The sequence below is a fragment of the Pelecanus crispus genome, chromosome 2 (genome assembly GCF_030463565.1).
Source record: "Pelecanus crispus isolate bPelCri1 chromosome 2, bPelCri1.pri, whole genome shotgun sequence".
NCBI classification, from domain to species: Eukaryota; Metazoa; Chordata; class Aves; order Pelecaniformes; family Pelecanidae; genus Pelecanus; species Pelecanus crispus.
The window spans coordinates 80,219,871-80,243,068 of record NC_134644.1 but is presented as its reverse complement, the minus strand read 5'-3'; the positions used below and the strand labels follow the sequence as shown (position 1 = coordinate 80,243,068).

Here is a 23,198-nt window from a genome sequence, read left to right as displayed (position 1 = left end):
TTGACAGGACGGTGTCTCAGAGTATTAAAAAAAGCCTTTTATATGTAGACAGAGTTATCTGACTAACAGTACATGGAAATGCTTGTGAGAAATTAAACCATACACAATCTCCCTGGTAAAACAGCCCCGGGATGCTATCTGCTGTCATCCAAACTATTCCAGAGAGAGATTTCTGTGCCACAGAAGTCTCAGCCTACACTGCATACTATTATCTAGATCAAATGCTAAGTGCTGCCTGCACAGGTTAATAACTAGGGATACATGCAACCCCAGGCTTTTGAAGAATCTGCAGTCCACACAGTGTGATACGCAGATGCATCAAAAAGATACTCCTAACATAGTCAGAGTTGCACCCACACGGGGAAAGTGATGGGTTTGAGGACAAGACCTGCTCTTCCCATGCTCCTACACATATATACCTTGCCACCCTGAAAAGACTAAGCTTTGCTCTTGCAGCCGATCGAATTGCTTTTCCCATGCTGTTCTTTGCAGGTTGTGGGACTTGAACTGGCACAAAGGCTCCAAAAAGCACCAGAGTAGGTGCAAAGCAGGGGCAGTACTGGGCAATGAGAGGCAGAGACCTTCTGTCTTCATGCTACATGAACACCAAGCCCACCTGCTCCAGAAGGAAGCCTTCCACAGAGACCTCAACAGCCTCTGTCCAGAGCAGGCAAAAACTACCAGCAGCGCTCTGCCTGTTGAACAAGTAACTTATTCAGGTGTTGGAAACAGTCGGTCTCCACACAGCCCAACATGTTTACAGACCTTCTTCCTATAGATTTTCCACACACAGCTATCCAAGCATGCACACCTAGTGTATTTTGAACGTAGACCACTTGGTTTACTTAGCAAATTACCTTAATACACTCTACGCCTTTGCCACATACAGCTTTAAAAGCCTTCTTTCAAAAAGGAAAAGTAAAGCCCCAAACCCCAACGGTACAAAAAACCCAAAGCATCCTCTAATTATCTAAACTGGAGAGTGTTATATAAGTGAAATGAAAACATATTTTGAAAGTTCGTAACACACTTATACATTGCTCCACTTAATCTCCCCTGCTCTTGCTTGGGACTGACATAGTTTCTTTTTTCTTCCTCTGTTTTTACAGGTATAATCCCCTTTGTATCTGTCTCTCCACACAACCCCCCCTGCCTCAGTGGAAACTTGAGTTGTGACTAAATAGCAAAGTAAATCCCATTTAGGTCTTCTTTTACCAGCCCCAAATGCTACTGCTAGATGGCAAAAAAACTATCCAGCATAGGACCCCGCCTGGGTAATAAAATAGAATCATAGAATCGTTTAGGTTGGAAAAGACCTTTAAGATCATCCAGTCCAACCATTAACCTACACTACCAAGTCCACACTAAACCAATCAAGGGTAGACTAGACTAAACCATGTCCCAAAGTGCCACATCTACCCGTTTTTTGAACGCTTCCAGGGATGGGGACTCCACCACCTCTCTGGGCAGCCTGTTCCAATGCTTGACCACCCTTTCCGTAAAGAAATTTTTCCTAATATCCAACCTAAACCTCCCCTGGTGCAACTTGAGCCCATTTCCTCTCGTCCTATTGCTAACTACATGGGAGAAGAGACCAACACCCACCTCGCTACAGCCTCCTTTCAGGTAGTTGTAGAGAGCGATAAGGTCTCCCCTCAGCCTCCTCTTCTCTAGGCTAAACAACCCCAGTTCCCTCAGCTGCTCCTCATAAGGCCTGTGCTCCAGTCACATCATATGGCAAGGATGGGGACTGAAGAGGAGCAGGAGGACCAGCTTTGGTGGCAACAAACCACGTCCTTTCTGGTCACCCATGAAAGGGCAAGGGAGTCACTGTTCCCTCCAGCCACCAAGTTACCCTTTTTCTCACTTGCACCACAGCTGGAAACCAGATTCTCCTTCAGCTCTCCTAAACTCACTAGACCGAAAAAGAGAAAAATACCTCATTTTTATATCAGGGTAATTTTATGCTGCATTAGCTCAGTTAAGCAGCTTGCAGAGGGGTCCAACAAGCGCACGTGGCAGCACAAAGTACACACTGGGGACAGAAATGGATGCAAAGAGCGGGATGCTCCTTTTGGTGGCAGACAGCTATTAAATCTGCTTACTGCAATTCTCTCTCAAAGCCAGTCCCTTAGGCAACAAGTTGTTCACTTATTTGTGACTTATTTGTCAATTACAGCAGCACTTTCCTAACTTGGGAATAAGTCTGCTTTCTCCACACCGATTCCTTTTTAGGAAAGTCAAGCAAGATCACTCATTCATTTCCCCGCTATACTTTCTACGTGTTGATAGAGTCCTGTTTTACTCTGGTATTTTAATCATACTTCACTGCAAAGCCACCATTCCTCACTTGTCTAAAAGCTTTTAGTGACTATTCAAGAATTAAGATGCAATTTTGCTACAAATGCTTGAGCCCAATTACTGCACAGCTGCAGGGGGCCTTTTCTATCCCAGCTGACTGGTGAATTGCTGAGGCTTTGTAAGATTTCCCTAATAGGCAAGTCTTCTTCCTTTCTTGTTTTAATGAATGACAAAAGAGTTAACCTAGGGCCATTTAAAGCACCAACATTAGCAACTGTGCTGGAAGCCACTGAAGTGACTGGGACAGCATTGCAGAGCTATTGTTTCAGATGCTGCAAGTTTCCATTGAAATCACTTGAGTCATGCCTTTAATTCTTTTTTCCCCTCTTTTGCACTAGAAGACCCCTTCTTTAAATAAAAGCTGAACTATCAGAGTAACTGGGGTATCCAATAATGTTTTCACTACTGCAATTTAAGGAATTGCACTCTATGCTTTTCAGTTTAGTACCCCAATATTGACAGCACGTAAGTCAGCGATTCCTTAACACTACATCGAAATGTTTGCTCAACGAGAACTTTAAAAATAGAACAATGGAAAGGTTTGCAAAAACCAGCCTTCTACCCCCTGAAAAATACTGTGTAAGCACGACATTGACATTACACTAGTCTTGTATTCAGTCAAATCAATGCTCCTTCCAATTTCTTTTGGCCATATCTCTTGGTTAAAAAAAGAGAAAACCCTAAACTAAAGGCTTCACTTATATAATTAGAAAATACTTAATTCTGTACTAGCTTTACAGCTGTAATAAATTGTGTCAGCAGGAAATAACCAAGTCAGCTATCAAATAGCTTATGTTCATGTTATTTACCTTGATATAAATTACTCAGTTCAAGCAATTAACACACAATTTTAAACTGTTTATTCATCATGCTTCTTTCAGAACATGAGAAAATCATTACACAAAGGTTCTGCATGAATCTAAGGTAGAAGAAAATCTAAAAAATATTTAATATTGTTCTTTATTTATAGTTACATTGCATGAAAAGGTTTTTCACTTACCAGTCAGCTATACATCCTGTTATTAAGTGGCCGAAGATTAATCCTACCAGGAGGGAGAATTTTGCAATGTGGACTTTCCAGGCAGAATCACAAACAAGATCCCACTGGAAGAAAAAAAGACAGATCAACTGAAATAGTTATTCTCAGACGTGTTTAAACATACTAACGTTGGTCTAGAGCTTCTTCCAAATTTCAGTCCTAGCACGAGTGCATGGAAATGGCAGAGGAAATCTTTCCCCCTTAAGTCAAAACCCAGATCTCAAGAAGCAAATTAAAGACTTGTTTACTTCAGTGAGTTTTGTCAGGCCCTTAGCTATAAAATGACAACATCCGATGCTTAAGTCTCCCCCTCTCCAGGCCACATGAGTTTAGACTACGGGGCGTATCTCTGACATTGGCAGTACTGACGTAGCTGAGGTTCTCCCCATAGCAGCCCCAGACAGCTGCTAGCAGAGCCCCGTGAAGCCCACCGGCAGCAAGCCCGACGATTTAAGAGCAACTTCTCCTGTTGACCTCCTCGGGGCTGCTTGGAAACATGCTTTGCCACAGACCCCTGATGGCTGTTAGCTCCAGGCTCCCACGGACAAAGTGTCAAGACACTTTTGCTTTCAGAGAAGCATCCCGGTTCCCCAGGCGGTAGAAGGGGATGAAGACTGACTAATAGCACGGTTCGTCAGGCCAGGGCTGAAAAGCCAGGTCCTGGCATGGAGTCAGACAGGGCAGCCAGAGAGCCCAGCGCAGCCACGCGGCTCCTTGGGACAGCAGCTCCCACAGCGACGTTTCACAGCTCAGAGATCAGACAGGGGCTGAACCGCCACACTAAAGCTCTCCCTGATACTGAAATTACCCTTTCTGTCCAAAGGAAGAGAAAGTGGACTGCTTCAGGCACACCGTCATTAGGGCCCTGCCTTACTCCCATGAGAAAGATGGGAACAGCAAGGTTTCTAGTAAGGCTTCCCTAAACTCCAAGACATTTTCCTCTGAGGCATTAGCCTGAGCCTCAGGAGAGCCAGACTGCATTCCTGGCTTGAGCCCAACATCTTCACTGCCCTCAGACACGTAACTTAATCTCTCTTATGTGTAAAGTGTGGATAGTACTATTATACCCTTGAATAAAAGTAGGAAGATATGTTTGTTCATGGTTTGTGAAGCATTCAAATATTGATGGTAAAGGGAGCCATACACATTTCATGAAAAATAAGTACAGCTAACTTCAGAGAGTCCGATACTCCAGAATTGAAACTTTGCAGAGTAAGTGGCTGTTCATGTGTAACGTAATAGTAGCAGCCCTCCTGACACCAGTAACTGAAGTTTCATGGCCAAAAACACAAAGTAAAAGTATGCAATTTATTTTTAAAAGTCAGATGCAACTTCAAAAGAAAGCTTCCCTCAAAAGAGTTCAATGAGGTGTGCTGCGCTTTTAAGCATTTCCATGACACACAGCCCTGCCACAAATAAGGCTCGCTCTGGCTCAGCCCTCCGGTTCAACATCACAGGAGACGTCCTCCCTGCAATACACCACCTCACCAAGAAGCATAGCACTTTTGTGGCCAAAAGAAGCCTGCCAGCTTTCAGGCTCAGGCTTTTTGTTTTAGGTAGATGTATTTTTGAGTTCCTCACTGCGCTGACTTGTAGAATTCGGGACATATATGTCCGATCCTTCAACCTACACGCTGAAGGCACTAAGGAACCAAAAACAAGTAGTATGAGCAAGTATCTTTTCCACCAAATAGCTATAAATTATTTGCAGCAAACAGCTCAGCAAGGCAGCGAGAATCGCTCTCCAAAGATGCTGACTTTTTAGAAGTATTTAGCAAGTGGAGGAAATGCAATTCCTAATATTTGCAATTATAGAACTAATCTCCAGTTAGCAAAGAAAAGTATCTGCCCAGACAAGCCGCAGACAAAACAAAATTCAGGAGATACGTCTGAGCTCCAGGCAGACTTTCAAATGCTCTGGGTTTATTTTCACAAGCCAGAAGGTGTATGTGCTGATTAAAACTGAGAAATCATTTTTGTTTGCAGAGAACAAATTAAGTTTATTAAAAATAGTCATATTTATACAAGAACACTTTTTTAAAGGCAATCTCTAGAAGCTAGTTTTTAATTTTAGTGCTGTCAGAGGAATGGTGATGTCATCCAAGTGCAAAAAGAAAAAAACAGCTATCCTGGTGCCTTTTTGTTTTCACAGCTCACTATTGCCAGTCAAAGTGAGCCAGCCCCTGCACAAGCCTCAGGCAGAGAATGTGCAGTACCAGATTACACGTAGGTAAAGGTTCCTGGTTGGAAGAACCAAAATCTCATGAAGCGCTGTTGTGAAATTTCAGGCCAGGACAACAGATGTCAAACCACTTTGGCACACAGAGTAAGAGTTTAAAAGCAGAAGAAAAGTCAATACTATCTGCATGTCCTTCGGCGGTGGCTAAAATGCACCGACTCCTTTTGATAACTTATCCACAAGTCATTGTTTGTTTGCTTTTAAGACTATTGCCCAACTCCCCAGCTGCTCTGAAAATAAAAACGTATTTTTCTTGCAAACCCTGCATCTGGCCCTTTCCTGCCCTCTATTAAGCACTCGCTCTGCAAGCCAGCGTAAATCAGAGCTGTTCCCCCAAGCCCACGAAGGGCAGCCTAACATGGGTGCTGACAGACACAGGCAGCCCTTGACCTTCCCCGAATCTCTGGCTCTCCAAAACCCTCAGAACTTGTAAACAGGGAAATGGTGAAATAGTTCAACAGTTGCTTTAGCACAAACTTCCAGAGAATCTGCCATGACCCCAAATTACTCGCTCAGTACTAAGAGCTCAAGCATACCCCAGTTTCTCCTGTGGCAGCTGTCACAAACCAGAGAGAGGTCGCCGTGGAGCATTTATCCAAAATAAATTCAGCAGGACAGTGGCGGGTGCCACCAGGGCATTTGACTCGCAAAGAGACAGAAGAATAAGGAGAGGGCACAAAAGAAAAATGGATGCTGCAGTCAAAAGCAGCTTCAGGTAAAGATGACATTAATAGGACAAAATTACATATTTAATAGCTAGCGTATCGTCCCCACCCATCTTAACACAGCAGCAGAGCAAACCAGCAAGGCTTCATCGTGCTGAAATTACAGGAATTTTGCCAAAGACCTGCGCTCCCCCTTCCCTTCCCCATGGCAAAGCCAAAGGCAGAGGACTGCAGCCTCAGCTTTGAAGAGCTAGAATTAAAGCAGGAATCATTATATAGCATCAATGCTGCCTCTCCCCTTCCAGACGCCTGGGCTTGGCAGAGCAGAGCGTATTTGACGTGTGCCCACATGGCACAGCTGTGCCCAGAGCTGTGGCAGGTCCTGCTCTAAGTGCCAGTAGTTTCATCCCGCAAACACGACACTCAGATTTGCTCCACAGAGAAAGGAGTGACAGCTTTCCATGTCCCTGCAGAACAAAACGCTGGGCTGGGCAGCGCTGATGACAGTTCAAGTGGCACTCCAAGTAAATCTGCACTAGGAGATTGTTTTGGCTGAAGACTAGACAGTAATCCTCTACCACCTCTTACAAAAGGTAGATTAATCTGTTACAAGCAGGGAGACCATTAAATCCTGTAACTGCTCTGGCTGCATCCCCTGGTGTCCCACTTGGGAGTTAACAACGCCCAGACTGAAGGAAGGATGCTGCTAAATTTACAGTGCTCCCTGGGATTTCTCTTTGTGTCCCTGGGTTCTGTCTGTCTTTCTGTCCTCCATCCACCCTCCTAAAGCAAAAGATGCAACAAAGTAACTTGCTAAACTAATAGGACTGTATTGTTATGCTGAAACAAAAATAACTGTATATAAAATATGCTGGTGGAAAGGGAACATTTGAAAAACAGAAGCTTTTTTTCATAGCAGCACAGCAATGTAGACAATTTGCCACCTATGCAGATGTGCAATATATTGCAAGTGTTTTTTTCATGTTGTGACAGCATTTTTTTGTCAAAGCTTAAGGAGTCACACCTTCAGGATCCTAATGTTTAATTGATATCAGTGAGTCACAACCCATGCTGTGAGTCACTATGCTTCACATCAAGATGGATAACTATTTGAAACATGAGATGATTGGGAAGACATCTGGCAAAAGGTAAGGCACCCAAACAGTAACCATCCTGTAACTTCTTTACAAGGGGTGAAAATCTGCACAGCGCTCAGGCAGTGAGTCAGTATTTGCACTGAAGTTAAGTTACAAAAGTCACAAATGTAAAGTCTGCTGCATGTTTTTTACTACAAACACAAGCTGTCTCAGTTGAGGGCTCCTGCCTCGAAAGCACTTGTCCTCCAGAGGCTGTAATGCTGTCTGCGACGCCTAAGCACACTGAATAGCCACTGCAAAAAGGTCATAATAAGATGCCTGCCAAGGATTTGTTTTTTTCTACCTTCACCCTGATTGCATGGAAAAGTGCAAGGCAGACCTTTCTGTCCTAAAAAGAGCAAAGAGATGGGAGGAGAGATGCTCTAGTCCAAGGCTTGCCCGGAGCCTGGCACAAAGAGCCCATGGGAGAGGAGCTGGACATGCACACCCTCTACCCTCTTTCCCTGCACAGCACTAGAATCCATCTTCTATATAAATACCTCATCTAGTGAGAGTTTAAATTTATGATGGCTTCAGATTCTCTTAGAGTGTTTTCCCAAAAAAAATATAAATGACAAAGTTGTTTAAAAAAAAAAATTAATAAAAGTTATGCTTTTCTTACAACATATGTAACAAAAAGCAAAACAGTCTCCAGGTACTTATTCCTGGAGGAAAAGCTTCAAGTCAGCAGAACAAGCACTAAAAAAAAAAGTCAAAAAAGTCAGTACTTCTACCATAATATACCTACCACTGATGCCTTTTCCCAGTACTCATAGTTACAGACACAGGAGACCACTGTACCAAAATTTCCCTCCAGGCTGCTACAGGACAATGCTTCTCTCCTCCCCTTCTCAACCCCCAGCCAAAGATGATACTCTGGCTGCATTTTTAACATTAAAGGAAGTGTACAAGTTCCAGAAAATGGTGTGATGCTCGACTCCATAGAAAATAACTGCAGCTAAACCACCCTAAAGAGGTTGCAAAAGAAGTCTCCCAGAGGGATGTGCCAGCCCAACTGCAACACTTCAAGCTGGGGTGGTTTTACTGCCGCAGGTGTCTCTGTATCTCCCTCTCAGCCATAGCAACAACAGAGCATTTAAACTATTTAACCTTCAAGGTTCAGAGTAAGAATGCCTCTCCTTTGAGATCACAGCCAGGCAAAGCACTCCCTGAACTGTATTTTAAGTGTCAATAAAGTGTTCTTGAGAACACCTGGCATTTTTTGACCACCAGTACACCCAGCTGGGTGGAAGTATCAAGAAGGTCACATTTCAAAATGGGGACATTCAGAAGAGTAAAAAAATAAACAAATAATCCTGGAAGACTTGAGAAGAAGGTATAAAAATGAATGATTTCCTTTTTCTTTGACCACCAACATTCAGAACCAAACATCTCCAGACCACATCTTTCCTTACGTTTTTATTGGACACAACTGGACTTATCTGGAAAACAGAAGAGTCATTAAAAAAAACAACCAAACACAAGAGAAACAAGAAGCCAGCTATTGACAGGTTTTGGGTTTTGTTTTCTTTGAATAGCCACTCAAAGACGCCTACACCACCTATGCTGGAATGCCTCAACCCCTGACACAGTCAACACCTGACTTTTAATCTACTTCCTCTCTGTATGATGCTAGACCTCCAAGAGCTGAGTACATCTAACTTTCTTCAGCTTTATCCTAAGTGGATGCTTTTGCTGAAAATCTTCGACCAGTGTCTGAGTGCTTAAGGCCTCTTAAAGATAAATCCTTCTAAAACAGATTTCTACTGAGCAAGGACACACTGGTATTTTCAGAGGTTTATATCTATCCAAGTTTGCAAGAACTTTTACTCAAGTAGCAAAAGAGATACTGTTGGTACCAGAGCATCACTTTTTGCTCAACATCTGCCTCCTTCCCATTCCTGACAAATCTGGGAACCCCATTCCCATACACTGGAACTCACTAGTTTTCTTTCTAGTTCACACTGCTAGCGCAATAGATGTGAGGGTTTGTTTTGTCCGGCTTCTTACCCAATTCATTTTTCTTACAGCAAGAACAACATTTTCTGCACTTTTCATTCTTGGAAACCAGTAAACCATTTCTGACCATGGCAGACACCTGGCAGGGAAAGCTGCAGCCCAGGAAAATCACTCAGAAACAGTGAACACAAGGTCACGTACACAGAAATTGTCAGGTTGCTTTAACTATGACATGATCAACCGCCTGGGCAACGTACTATTTGAAAAATAAAGCAAGGAAACTACTTTTGACTACTACCACAAAGCCAAAGGTTTTGGGGACATGGGGAGGGAGTGGGGTGGGGAGAGAGAAAGAGAGGGCGCGTGAGCCAGAGGACACATGCTTAGCAGTCTTCCAAGAAAGATATAATTAGATCGTGCAGTGTTGTATGAAAGCAGATTCATGTACCTATGAAAACAGTTTCCATCCCCACAAAACAGTACAGGACTGCACAGCCGTGGACTTTACAAATTTCCCTAATGGCTTCTGAAGTTTAACAGAGTTAACGTTGCTGAAATACGTCCTTCAAAACTGCATTTTCTGATATGCGTGACTTGGCTAGGAAATTTCCACATTAATTTCTGAAGTGTATATTTTTTAAGTCTGGTGTTTCAGCGTGAAAAATAAAGCACACAAGCTCAGTGCCACGCTGCCACATATCACACCGGTACATAAAACAGCACTTCCTCCTGGTCTGCAAACTTCAGCTCCGCCATGAGATGGGACACCTAAGGCATAGGTTGTGTCAAGCTGCTTGCAAATCAAAGAGGCAGAGGCACTCTGCCTCCTATACTAATTACCTCAGGGTAACTAGGCTGTCCCCACTACACCCCACAGGGCGATGCTGTCCCGCTCGCACCCAGCATGTGCGCGGCCCCGTTCCCCCCTCCAGCAGCAGAAAGGCCGTGCTGACAGCAGATGCATTACTGCAGCATCTCCTGCCTGCACCCACCGCAGCAGCGCCAGGCTGGCAGCCGAGCTGCACCGCACACATCTGCGTGCCCTGTGTCGTACCTAACGCCTTTCCGTCATGGCTCGCCTGTAAGAACTATCTCCCCAGCATGGTGAGATGGCTCGAGCAATGCTGCAATCACAAAACAAGCCCAAAACTTCAAATATGTAAAAGGACACAAATCGACTTTGTTGCAGAGCCAGGAAACTAACCTGGAGAAGACTTTAACATTAAATGCTCTGCACTAAATTATTCCTTAAGTCTATGCCATAAGCAAAAAAGACCCTCCAAGCTATCCATCGAGCACATCAGCAGCAGATCATAAGATGCCACCTGGAACACCACAGAACTGGAAAAGTTTCATCTACCCTTCAACTTCACACTTTAATCAGAAGCAATTAGCTCTTCTGTTCCCAACCTTCCTCTCATCGCAGATCTGTTTCTTTTCCCCACTGGGAGAGGGAAGAAGGAAGTTTGCTAAGTAAATAATCATCACTAATATGCTAACAATTAAAATATGATTTGTTAATCATATGACAGTCTTCTGAATACTCAACATGATTAAATCGATTTTAGTAGCATCTATATACCACCCACTTCTCCATCACTACTTCTTTTATTTTCAGTAGCAGGAGTTCCTTTTATTCTGAGACATTTTGATCTTCTCCAGCCTTCGCCCTCCCCAGATTAGTCAACTAACTTGTTTCTCAGCTGATGCGATCTGCTTCACTTTTTCCAACTTCATAACGTCATCTAACGTCAAAGAATTGGGAGATAGAAAATCTGGCTTGTAGCTTCCATGAACACTACATTCATAATTTTCTAGAGAGCAGGATCAGGATACTTCAGTCTCTCTTTTACATCTCTGTGCAGCAATTAAGTATCTTTTCTACACATGTTCTGACATCATTAGGAGCCACTGTCACAAAACTGACTTTAATTTTAAACCTATTCTTTGCTATAAGACCTGTAGCCGTTTGCCTCCCTCTGGCTGCATGAAAAGACCAGGTGCAACAATGGCCATCACTAGGGCTGACTGAGACACACACAGAAAATGGTTTTTGAGTGCCATTCCTCAATTTTCAGCTGACAACCACCTTTATCCTGGACAAGGTACGTGCTGCTAGGGCTGACTTTGCAACCAAACTAAATAAAAAGTTAAACTAGTTTTCAAATTTGTATTTAGAACAGGTCTAAGCACTGTAAATAGAAGCCATATGTAAAAAAACCGGCAACATTTTAGTTAAATATTAACATTTGTTATCATCTGATTATCAAAAACAAGTTAACACTTTGAGGACTGGTATTTTTCAGGCTGCCAAAACCATGCGTATGTAAAACATACTGCACATGTGCAGCCTTGAGAGGGCTGACATGGCAAAACCTAATTTACTATCTTATCGGGCCTCTGTAAAAATCAGGGGAAAAAAACTTGAAAATGTCAAGTATGGCATAAAACTCTGAAATGAAGGGGGAAGGAGGAGACAAGAGGAAGGAGCCATTCCTCATGAGAAATACTTGCCCAAAGTCACATAGATAAAAAGATCAGACACCTTAATTTTTACATGCAGTTATTGCTGCTGTGACCCTGACCTCTCATCGTTTCAGGACTACAGCTGTTATAACTCAGGCAAGAAGGAGAGGGAGAGGGGAAAAAAAGAGGGTCTGGTATTAATTCAGACTTAAATAAATACTAAGGGGAAGGAAGAAAGGAGAAAAATATTCCACTTGTTTTACAAATCAAAATATGAAACTGGTCTGTCAAGCTTGTATTGTTCAAGCAGACAATGTTTTACACAGCCCTGGGAGATCGAACAGGGGAAAAGGTCTTATGGTTTAATTTACATTCCCTATCCTTAATAATATTTGTAGGGTGGACATTGCGATATTGTCTACACATTCATGGACTTTGGTCTGGAGGCCAGGAGGAGACCAGGCAGCTCCAGAGTGCTGCAGAGTAACAGGGAGACGGTACTTGAGCCAGAATGAATTCCTCCACAACTCTCTGGAGCCAAAAAAACCTTTTCCAGGGAACCAGACCACCCTGCTCTGAAAACAGCGCACAACGGTAACTATAAATCACACGCTGCCAGACAAGGCGAACGTACCGTTTCCCTGCATCTCACAAGTAGCATTCCTGATTCTCCCGGCTTTGCTACTTGTGGATCTAGGTAGGCGTCCCAGAAACAAGTATCAGGATATATTCACTTTTGTTCTTGTGTTTCAGTAGAACAACCGCCATTTGGGGCTCTCCCAGATTAAAAGACAAAATAAAAATCCTAACAAAGCCTTGCGCTACACATTCAGTTTTCCTCCTAGGGAGAAGATGAGTTAAAAAAATTAAAAAGAAGAAGAAGAAGTCGTCTTCTTCACAGGACTGAGTCCCACCCAGCCCATCACCCCCTGAGCACGTTGGCCCTCGCCTCATCAGCTCGCACGGCAAGCAGGAGTTTCTGCCCTGAACACTCTGGTTGCACCAAACACAGGCATGCACCGCAGCCAGCCGCTGATCCGTCTCCCGCCGCGTGGGAATAGGCACAGACCTACCGCGCATTCCCAGCAGGTACAACGTGGCCCGGATCACTGGGAGCTACTCTACGTGCGCGTTAATCATCGCTGCCTGCTGGGTTTTATGGGCCGGTGGCATGGCGGGCTCTGCAGAGCGTGGGCCAGCGTGGCTCTGGTACGGAGCTGAGCAGTTATAAACTGGTTTACCAGTTAACGCTGGTTTTGCCTGGATACCACGGCAACGCATGCTGATGACACGTTCTGGAAGGGGCTTGAATCTCCTTTCTCCCTCCTGCAGGTCCCTCCTTTCCCCCTTGACTTTAAAAGGGAATTCAGAATGCACACAAGGTCACCTACCATCAAAAGCCAACTGGAAAAAAAAAAAAAAAAAAATTACATTATGAGAGCTAAGCACGCATTTCAGAGTTGAGGCAACCAGAGCCCAGGAGAAGCTGCTCTGAAGGGATTCAGTGCAAGAACTGAACACTCAGCACTGCTGCAAGGCTGCAGCGTCTTCCTACGACAGGGTTCTCTGCTCTTCTACACACCATCTACAGGAAACCCCATTCCTTTCTTCCACAGCAAGATCTCAGCCTAATTAATTCCACAGTTACTCGTGGGTAACCCAGTGCCAGCCAGGCTGCTCTGCAGAAGAGCAGGAGGAGGAAGGAGTATGAAAGGGAGTGCGTGAGAGCAACTGTCCCAGGCAGGGAGGCCAGGTAGCGCAGAGGGGAAACCAGGCAGAAACAAATAGGCTGACAGGGAAAACAAAAGACAAGGTACACAAAAGCACTGGATCCCTTTCAGCATTTTCTAAGTTTAGCAGAATTCATTTGGAAAGCTTTAATTTAAGACTTTGCACCATCAGAATGGCCAAACGTTTTTAAGTTAAGGAAAACCGTAAGTCTCGTGCTATTCCAGATGTTATTTCATTACAAAATGAACACCTTCACGTTCAGCTGGCCTGTAATCCTCATCTCAACGTTACCATCAGAACTGGCTCAAAATTAGATGCCTTCCTAAGGGCCAGTTCCTCCTCTTTGACAAATGCTTTAAGAAAAACATGAGGTCATCTTTTATAATTGCACTCTTGTAGCCAGAGTAAGAAGAGGTAAAACTGTTACAGCACTTTAGAAATTTGGTTTTAGACTGCCTGAACAGCTGGTAAATATACACTGTAGCCTGCGACTTCTGCCACAGCATGGGCAGGGTCAGTATATTTAAACTAAATGACTGAGATACAGGACGTATTAGGGAGTGGAAACAAAACCAAACAAAACCCCAACCATTTCAAACATCATGCCCATCCAGAAAAAAAAAAAAATGCAGTTGTTCGACATACAAACAGAAAATGAGGAATATGAAAGGCTCAAATAGCAAGTCTTGGAAAGCTAAGAGAGACTTTATGGAACAACCTGCCTGAAGGATTACTGTTAGTTCTACTAATGCTACAAACTATTTATGGTAGGCTGAAATTAGATTCCTGTATTTGAGATGCTTTACCTTAAGGGTGATAATAAACATTAGCATTCCCTCCAGCGAAAAAAAATCCATACCAGATAGAAAACCTAAGACTACCTGAGTTCTGATGTCAGTATTGGTCTTAACCCAGTCGCTGTTTTCTAGGCCAATGGCTTCAAAAATTTTTGGCCCCTACCTAACAGCCCCCCCCAAATAAATAAAAACAGTATCTAGGCTCACTAAACAAGTATTTGTAGTTTGGTGATATCATCATACTTGCTTATCTCCGAGATCAACATCAGGTAATTTGCTGGTTGCAGGCAGGCACAGGACAGTTCTGCGCCACCAGGAAACTGCAGGTAGTGTTCCCGAAACAGCCATCCCCTTCCTTCACTCCACTCAGCCAGAAACACGCCCCAGTGTTTTAGGGTGTTGTTCACCAGCGCCCTGATAACTGGGAGACTCCATCACCACGTTCCGTGTGTGCAGGCAGGGCGCAGAGCAGCTGCAGCAGGACACACCATCAGCTCCCCTTGCTCCCTCTTTAACAAGCAGATTTCTCAAGCCTGCGAGCGCTCAGACCAGAAACCACTAAACTCTTTATCAGCTAACTCACAGATGGGGAAAAAAAAAAGTTCGGGATCTCTCCCATAGCTGCGGAAGCCATTAAAAAAAAAAAAAAAAAAAAAAAAAAAAGAGAAAAATAGTAGTAGAAGTTTTCTCTAGTCTACCAGTATTCTGAATACCTCTGACCACAGGGACTTGTTGACCCCTTCAGCACCCGTTAGGAGCAGAGAGAGTAATTTCAAAGCCTTATCTGAAAGAAATTTAGAATAGTCTTTCTGCCCATTTGCAAGCATCTGCCTTGCAGGTCCCTACATCCCCTTCAATCCATACAAGGGTAGCAAGGGCATGGGTGATGTACTAGCTTCCATCTTGCCACTTCTGACCCAACTACCACACTGGGTACAATAACTCAAGGTTTTCATTGACTTGAGACTAAGCAGCAGCCAGTCAGCCAGGAACCAACACTGACAATCCTGGCAGTCGCAGGAACAAGAGAAGCATCAGCATTTCCAAAGTCTCTTTGCAGAGACCAGCCAACTGGAGGATATGCAGAAATGAGTGAGAGATCTCCTCCCATTTGTGCCTGGAAAGGGTGGCACAGCTCTTATTTTGGGAAGGACCTCGTCAGAGTGATCCCCTTTGAATTAATTAACAACTAGACTCTGAAAATCCACTTGAAATGCACACCTATCCCTTACCCCAAGAAATATCACCCCACAAGCAATGTCAAATTTATCATCACTGTTACCGCACACAAATTTGTTTGTTGTACCATTTCTGGCTACTTGCAGGCACTTGCAATAATCCCATGAGAACACCACAGTTTAGGGCACATGTCACCACACAGAGCCATTTCACTTCATCAACCCAGCAGAAAACCCAGAAAAAATATAATAATTTAAAAAAAAAAGTCTTTAAAGAGAAAATTTTCTACCAGGTTAGCAAACTAAAGCAGCTGAAGATGTGTCCAGAAAAGTGACAGAACTGCCATAAAAGCAATGGAAAGGAAGGCTGGTAGGGCACAGACATCCCCCTTTACAGGGGCAAAGAGCATCACATCACAGCCTGAACTCATCCAAGTTCACACCAAGACAGCACTGCCCCTGGACCATTCGGCTCTCCTGAATTAAGCTCCCCTTTTTTGGAAGGGACAATTTGCTAGAGGCTCAGCCAAAATGGCACAAGAACGATTGAAGCAGCGGCAAATAGGTAAAATGATGGCATGTTACTTGGGGAAGAAGATGACTCAACCCAAATCAAGTGGGAAGTTGAGAGCCAAGAGAACAGCACTGCAGCAAAACAAGGCATCTGGAGCAGAAAAGCAGCCACAACAGGAATTCCCTTGTGACTACACATGAAATATTACTACATAATTGCTCTGGGTGATTAAAACACAGCCCTCAACTAACCACTTCCCTCTTTGCCACCCCCAAGAGGTGGAACGATCTGGAATGCTGCGGGTGCGGACGGAGGGATGCTGTGCCATCAACCGCTGCAATTTAATCAAGCCTCAGTCCTTGCCCATTGTCAGCTTTTGGTGTCCATTATACAAATTAGCATTCAGAACAACAAACAACCCCACCACGTAATACAATCGAACGCAGCAGACAGGTCATCCTGGTAACGGAGGGAAAAAACAACGACCATCAATCCCGTAACTAAGAGCTTCCGTGAAAACTTTGCCCCAAGATTACAGCTCGCTTTGCAGATGGTCAGAAGATCCAGGCACTAAAGAAGTTAATAAGAGAGTTAGAAAAGTCGCTGCTGAGTACACACTCCAACTTCCTGCTAGGCTTCATGGCTACGTACATTTAGTTGTTGTTATGTTGCTTATTGCGATAATGCTAATAATTTACCTGAAGTGTCACTTTGCAGATAGGCAAAATGAGACCTCAGGTTTCCTCATGGAAAAAAAGGAGAGTATTTCTCAACGTCCTTCCCTGGGACAGTGGTGAGATACATGGACCATTTAAAAGACCTTTTTTTTTATTTTATTTTATTTTTAACTAGCCTTTTGCCTAAAGGCTAGTTCAGGATATATCTCTCAAGTGATAACACGTGCACTCTGTTTATAGTGATGTGATAATAGCGATGTTGTGATAAAGAATAGATGAAAATCCTCAAAGAACCATTCAGCAGCCAAAAAGCCTTACAAGTAAATTGTCCTAAAGGAAGATATTTATGTACAAACCAAGCTAAAGTCCAAGATTTATGTACCAAGTCAGGACATTAGCTCAGATGGGCGACTTAATATGGCCACTGGAATCCCTGTGGTTAAATTATGCATCTGACCTCTTCGCTATATGTATTTCAGCAGTGCTAAATCATAAGCAGTACGTCCTTTATTGCCATTTCCAGTTCAAATGACTGGCAGCACTATAAAAAGCACCGTTCCCAGTGACTCAGTCGAGGAGGTCAGGGTAATGGCAGCGCCTAGCGTGGCAATACCACTCTTCAAGGAAGGTGCAAGGCCACCTCCGGCTCCAGCAAAGACTCAAAGAGAAGCGGGGCTAAGCAAAGCACAGAGCAGGGAGGGAAACAGCAAGATCTCCACTCCGTCAATCCCAAGCATGACACAGGCCGGGAGAAAATGGGCACTGGGGAAGGGAGAGCTGAGAAGCAGGGACAGAGAGACAACATCTGATGAAGGGTACCATTGGGAGAGAGGCTCCGGAGACAGTGAAACTCAACATAGTTTAAGGACAGCTAGTTGCTCCTGAGGAACAGGGGACAGTGGTGTCTCACACACACGTACATCAACAAAATGCAGAGCAGGAAATTTGCACTAAATAACCACGATTGTTTCATCATTTCTGAAGACAAAGCAGCGATGGAGCATCCAGCAGCGATTAGCTTGGACCGCTAAAGATGAGAACAAGGGGATTTGCTGGCCAAACAAAAGTGCATTTTTTATTAATATACTTTTGGCTCTCTTTATGATAGTTCAATATGACCCCTGGCTACTACACAGATGAGCATATATTAGACTAAGATTTAATAAAACTCTATTTAGAAAGATGAGAACACTGCGTAATACATTACACAAACATGTATTTTTGAGAGGAGTCAAGGGAGATCTGAAAATCCAGTCTTCTGAATTCATCTGGGGCAGCTCTTTCTCACAAAGGACGGTGGGATGCACGTAAGAGGAGTCAGCAGTTATGAGAACGGCTCCCACAGTATCAGAGTTCCTGGGGGTTTATAAGAAAGGAAGTCCCAATTACGCTACACTGATGTTCTGCCTGGGTTTTTCCTCTTTTTCTTCATTAGGATAAAAACAGAGAGCACACTCACCCAGAAAACCCCCAAAACTAAACCAAAGCCCAAACTAAGGAGGAATCCTGACCCCAAGAAAACAACCTAATTATAATTACATGGGATTACAAATCACAGAGAAAAAGCTGCCAAGTTTTTGGAAGCGAGCACACAACAAAAATAAAAACTGCACACTGGAAAAACCCATAGTCTCAAAAGATTATTATTATTCTTTCTAATAGAAAACAAGACAGCAGGGACCACAGCTGTTTATTTATCCCTTAAAATTGATCTGCCCTTTTCCGCAAGTTCTTCCAAAGAACACTTTTTTTATTATTTTTAAAGAACCATGCAAGATAGCAAACTAACGTTCCCCTGACCTTCTGTGGCCGACTTGATGACGACCTTCAAGAGATTCAAACACTTTTAAAAAAAATTTGGGTTTTTTTTTTTTTTTTTTTTTTACAGTTTACACTAAAAAGAAATATTTCAAGATAATTTTTTTCACGCTTTAGCATCAGTGTTAAACCCTAAAACATATGACTAGCTCAGTCTCTGGTTATAAACAGAAGAAAATCTGCCTGTCTTAAATGTCAAATTTCATTATGCGCTTCTACATCACAAACCATTCAAGTCCACCATGTGCCTGTGTTTTTGTCATGGAAGGAGTGTAGCTGGGTTACTTTTTTTTTTTTTTTGAAATCCATTCTGGGTTCAAGGTTTGAGGGATTTGCTTTACCTGCTTTTTCCCTGTTGCACATGCTTTCAAGGGACACAAAGAAAAAGTGAAATGATTTTCAATGATTAAATATGAACATGTGCCGGCTGACCAAAGCACAATCATGCCAATCATCTGATTATTGCTGCGCTTCTTTCTCTCAACTAGATAAACACAGTTAATCCAAAACACCACTCCTGGGCAGGAAGCAATTTTTGCTGATCTGGGGGGCTGGGGCGGGGGGGGGGGGGTTGTCTTGAGATTAAGGGAACTACTTTCCTGGTGTTACAGTTTCATTTTACATTTCCAAGAGCTCCGGTTGCCTGTTAATACCAATGAGGCCCATCCAGAGGTGGCAGGGCTTTCGTGGGGCCAGTAGCATAAATAAGCAAAAGCTTTCAGGTGAAAAGGCAAGGTGGTTTTTTGCATGCACTACTCAGCAAATATGAAGTAAGAGCAAAAAAGCGGTGCAGCCCTCCTCACTAGAAATTTTCCACCTTAGCCATTACATTAAGAAACAAGAAACAGAGCAGCACGCACTTTCCGCCCCTGGAGTACAACAAATTGTGCGAGACGTTTCTTCTTTTGTTGCTCTACCGTAACAGTTATCAAGGGAATAAGTACAAAACAAGAATTCAGCAGAACTTTGTCCCGTTTCCCTCCCAACAGCGACTACCTCATCGGCTTCCCCCAAAATCAACCTGGTTTTTGGCTCCTTACGTCCGCTTTGGTACACGCTCGCACAAAGATGCGCAATATCGCAACTGGAGCCTTCTCCACGGCGCTCTCCCCTCGCTAGCTGGTGACACTGGCCCCCGTTGCCTTTCCCACGGACACCCGCGTCCCGAGGCGGCAGGACAGCTGCCGCTGCTGGGATCCCGAAGAGCCGCCAAGGATCCCGTTCCGGGACGTAACTTTGCAGCTCAGTGGCCGCAACCAGCACCCAGGTACAAACCCACAGGACGGACGCCCGGCGTGACGGCCTGGGAGGGGAAGGATTACGGGGATGCGGGATTTACTCCTGGCGGGAAGGGAACCCATGGGGCCCCTGACCGACCCAGCGGCGGCACGCACGGCCAGATCCGCATCATGTCCAGCTGCTCCCCGTGCCTCGGGAAGAGTGGGCGCCGAGCAGGGCCGGGGTAGGGCCGAGGGGGTCTGCGAGGGCTGGGCAGGGCACGGGGGGTGGGGGGGCTGAGGGAAGCCGCCTTTCTCACCTTGCTCACGACGTTTTGGACGAGGCCGGCTCTGATGCGGTACTCCCACTCGTGGCAGTCACACTCGCTGGCGTTGCCCCCCGCCGGGGTGGGCAGCCCGGGCGGGGGGAAGACGCTGCTGTTGCCGCTGCGGTTGGCGTGGCCCGGCGCCAGCGACCCGCTCCAGTTGCCCTGCCCGTCCGCCTCCCGGCAGGAGAAGTGGGGCTGGTCCAGCAGGAAGGAGTCCGAGAACTTGCTGAAGCCGATGAAGAGGGCCGGCACCCAGGTGAGCAGCACCAGGGTCCGCTGGTACCGGCCGCCCAGCCCCCCGAGGAAGGGCAGCACCGAGCCGTCGTAGTCGAGGAGCAGCGGGCTGCAGGCGGCGGCGGGGGGCGGCGGCACCGGCACCGCCTGGATCTCGGCCCCGGCGGCGTTGGCGGGGGGCGGCCCCGGGGGGGCGGCGGCGGCGGCGCTCCCCCCGCCGGCCCCCGGCACCGAGCCGTTCTCCTCCGGCAGCGGCCGGCCCCCGCCGCCCGCCTCACGGCGCCGGTCTATCGCCATCCGGCCGCCCGGGGGGACTCACATAGGGGGGGCTGGGGCAGCCCCGGCTCCCTCGCGAGTCCTTCCTTCCTTCCCTCTTTCCCTCCCTCTCCTCCGCGCACACACACCTTGCAACCTAATGCACCGCACACACGCTCCCAGCCGGAGCCGGCAGGAGACGGATGGGGGAGGGAGGGGGGGAGGGAGGGGAGGAAGGAGAGGGGAGAATAAAGGGGGAGGCACCGAGCGAGCCCCTCGCTCGCTCCCTTCCTCACCCGCGCCCTGCGGCCAGGAACCGCTGCAGCTGCCGGCGGTGCCCCCCCTCCCCTCGCCTGTGCGTCAAGCTGCACTCATCCCCGCTCTCCCTTCCCCCCTCCGAGAGGCACCGCCGAAAATAAAAAGGAAGGATCCAGCCGGATCCGAGCATGCAATGGGTCAAAGGAGAGGGAAGGAGGAAGAGGGGGGAGAGGGGGAGGAAAAAACCCACCCTGCAACCCAAACCCTGCAACAAGAAACCAAGCACAACCGGTGCAGCAAGACTCTACGAACACGCCTCCTCTCCCGGGTTTGGTGAGGAGGAGGAGGAGGAGGAGGAGGAGGGAGGAGAGGGAAGGCAAAGGAAGGAGGAGAAGAAAATACCAGCTCCCGACGCGGCTTCCCCGCTTCCCGCACAGCTAAGGGTCCCCCCCCGGCCGCGGCAGCAGCAGCGGCGGCGGCAGCCCCCGGCACCCCCCCGCCGGCCCCTCGCAGCCCCCCGTCCCGCACATCTGCCTCTGCAGCAAGGGGCCCCGCCGGCCCCTCCGCGGCCCGGGCTGCGGGGAACCGCCGCCGCCGTGCGCCTTCCCGCGGCAGCCCGCTCGCCGTGCCGGGCCGGGCCGAGCCGTGCCGAGCCGTGCCGCCGGCCGCACCTCCAGAGGCGGGCAGCCCGCCCGGCTCCTCACCCTCCGCCTCCCGGCAGCCCCCACCTGCCAGCCCGGCCCCGCCGCCGCCGCCCCCCGCTCCGCCCCCGCCGTGCCGGGCGCCCGCACCTGCTCCCGCCGCGCCGCCGGCCCGGCCCGGCCCGGCCCGGCCCCCCCGCAGGGACCCGGCGGCGGCGGGGGCGGGACGGCGCGGGGGGCGGGCAGGGCGCGGGGCGGCCCCGCACGGTTCCGGCGGGCCGGGGCAGGTAGGGCGGCGGGCCCGGCGGCCCCGGGCGAGGGCCGGGAGGGAGGGGCTGTCGCTCTACAGCGCGCTGTTGTTTCCTTATCAATTATTTACACGCTGTGCCTTCAATAATGCAGTGCGGCTGCTGCGGGCTGGGCTGGAGGAGCGCCGGGGAGCCGAGCGGCAGGAGCTACCCGCGGTGAGGAAGAGGAGGAGGAGGAGGAGGAGGAGGTGGAGGGAGGGGGCTAGAGCGGAGACAGAGCTGGAGGGAAGAACCCAGAGCCGAAGGGGGCATTTCTGAGCACCCTCGAGCGGTGCGACAAGACGGTGCCTGCCTCCCTTCAGCCAGCCTGTCAAATGAGTACACGCTTAAAAAAAAAAAAAAAAATAAAAATCGTAGTAGGAGCTGACATTAATTGTAAAATTAATTGTAAACCAGACAGTTCAAATTTGTGAAGGTTACTTTTATGTTAAGCTAAATTTACTTCGGCGTGTAAGTGCCTCAGACTATTTTCATCGTGGAGCGTAGCCCATCCGTTACTGAACCGTGCGGCTGGTTTTTCCTTTGGAAGAAGGGAGGGAGGGACAACGGATCAATACACGCTTGTACACATGAACATGGCTAGCGAGCAGAAAATACTTGTGTGCATTAGAAGAGGACTGGTGTCGTTACCGAATATAAATGGAAGAGCAAGTTGGTGGTGCATTTTCATTTGCTTGATCTGGTCTCTGCAAGCGAGTTATTGTTCACCATTAACTCCTTAGCTCTTCCTCCCCTTTAGCTCCTTTTCTTACGTAGGACACCAAAAAGGTTTCCCATCCACTGGTGGCTCTGCATCCCTTTTTACGGCTTCCCTCAGTCCTGCTCTGAGGGATCCCCAGTATCCGAGCGGCCCTGCAGCCTCCCCAGGCGACGCTTCATCCTCCTGATCAGAATATTCCTTGCTGGAACGTGAACCTGGTGCTCCCTGCCCAGGGAGGTCTCCTCTCCCTCTCTGCCTGTGTGGCAGTGCCCTTCAACATCTGAGGGCTGTTACCGTGTCCCTGCGCCATGTTTTCTTTATGACAACCGGCTGCAATTTGTCCACCTCTCTCTCCTGCTGTCTCCTGGGCCTCCGATTGCCCCCAGCTCGCCTCTGGTTTCGCCTCAGCTGCTGCCTGCAGCCTGCGCCGAGCGGTGCCCCGGCCTCTGCGTGCGCGGGGGGCTAACCCTGCCTGCAAAAACAACTCCTCTTGTTGCTTTTCAGTCACGCTCTGTGCTTTGCAAGCGGTTGCTTAGGATTATTTTGAATTCTTATTTCATCCTCCAACGTACTTGCAGTCGCTCCCCGATTAATGCCATCTCTGAAGGCCACTAATGAAATGTCCCAGGACAGACCCCTTTGGAATTGCACCTGTAATCCACCCGTTTACCAGTAA

General features: G+C 46.9%; 1 protein-coding gene across 2 annotated transcripts in view; it reads right to left on the bottom strand.

Moving 5' to 3' along the window:
- SLC22A23 (solute carrier family 22 member 23) overlaps window positions 1–20,657 on the bottom strand; it is a 114,684-nt gene extending 94,027 nt beyond the window's left edge. For both annotated transcript variants that reach the window (XM_075705873.1, XM_075705874.1), the window contains exons 1-2: window positions 20,118–20,657; window positions 3,362–3,465 (exon numbers count right to left, since the gene is read on the bottom strand). In XM_075705873.1, the coding sequence (XP_075561988.1) occupies window positions 3,362–3,465; window positions 20,118–20,657 (644 nt within the window). The remainder of the gene's footprint in view (window positions 1–3,361; window positions 3,466–20,117) is intronic.
- Between the last annotated feature and the right edge of the window lie 2,541 nt (window positions 20,658–23,198).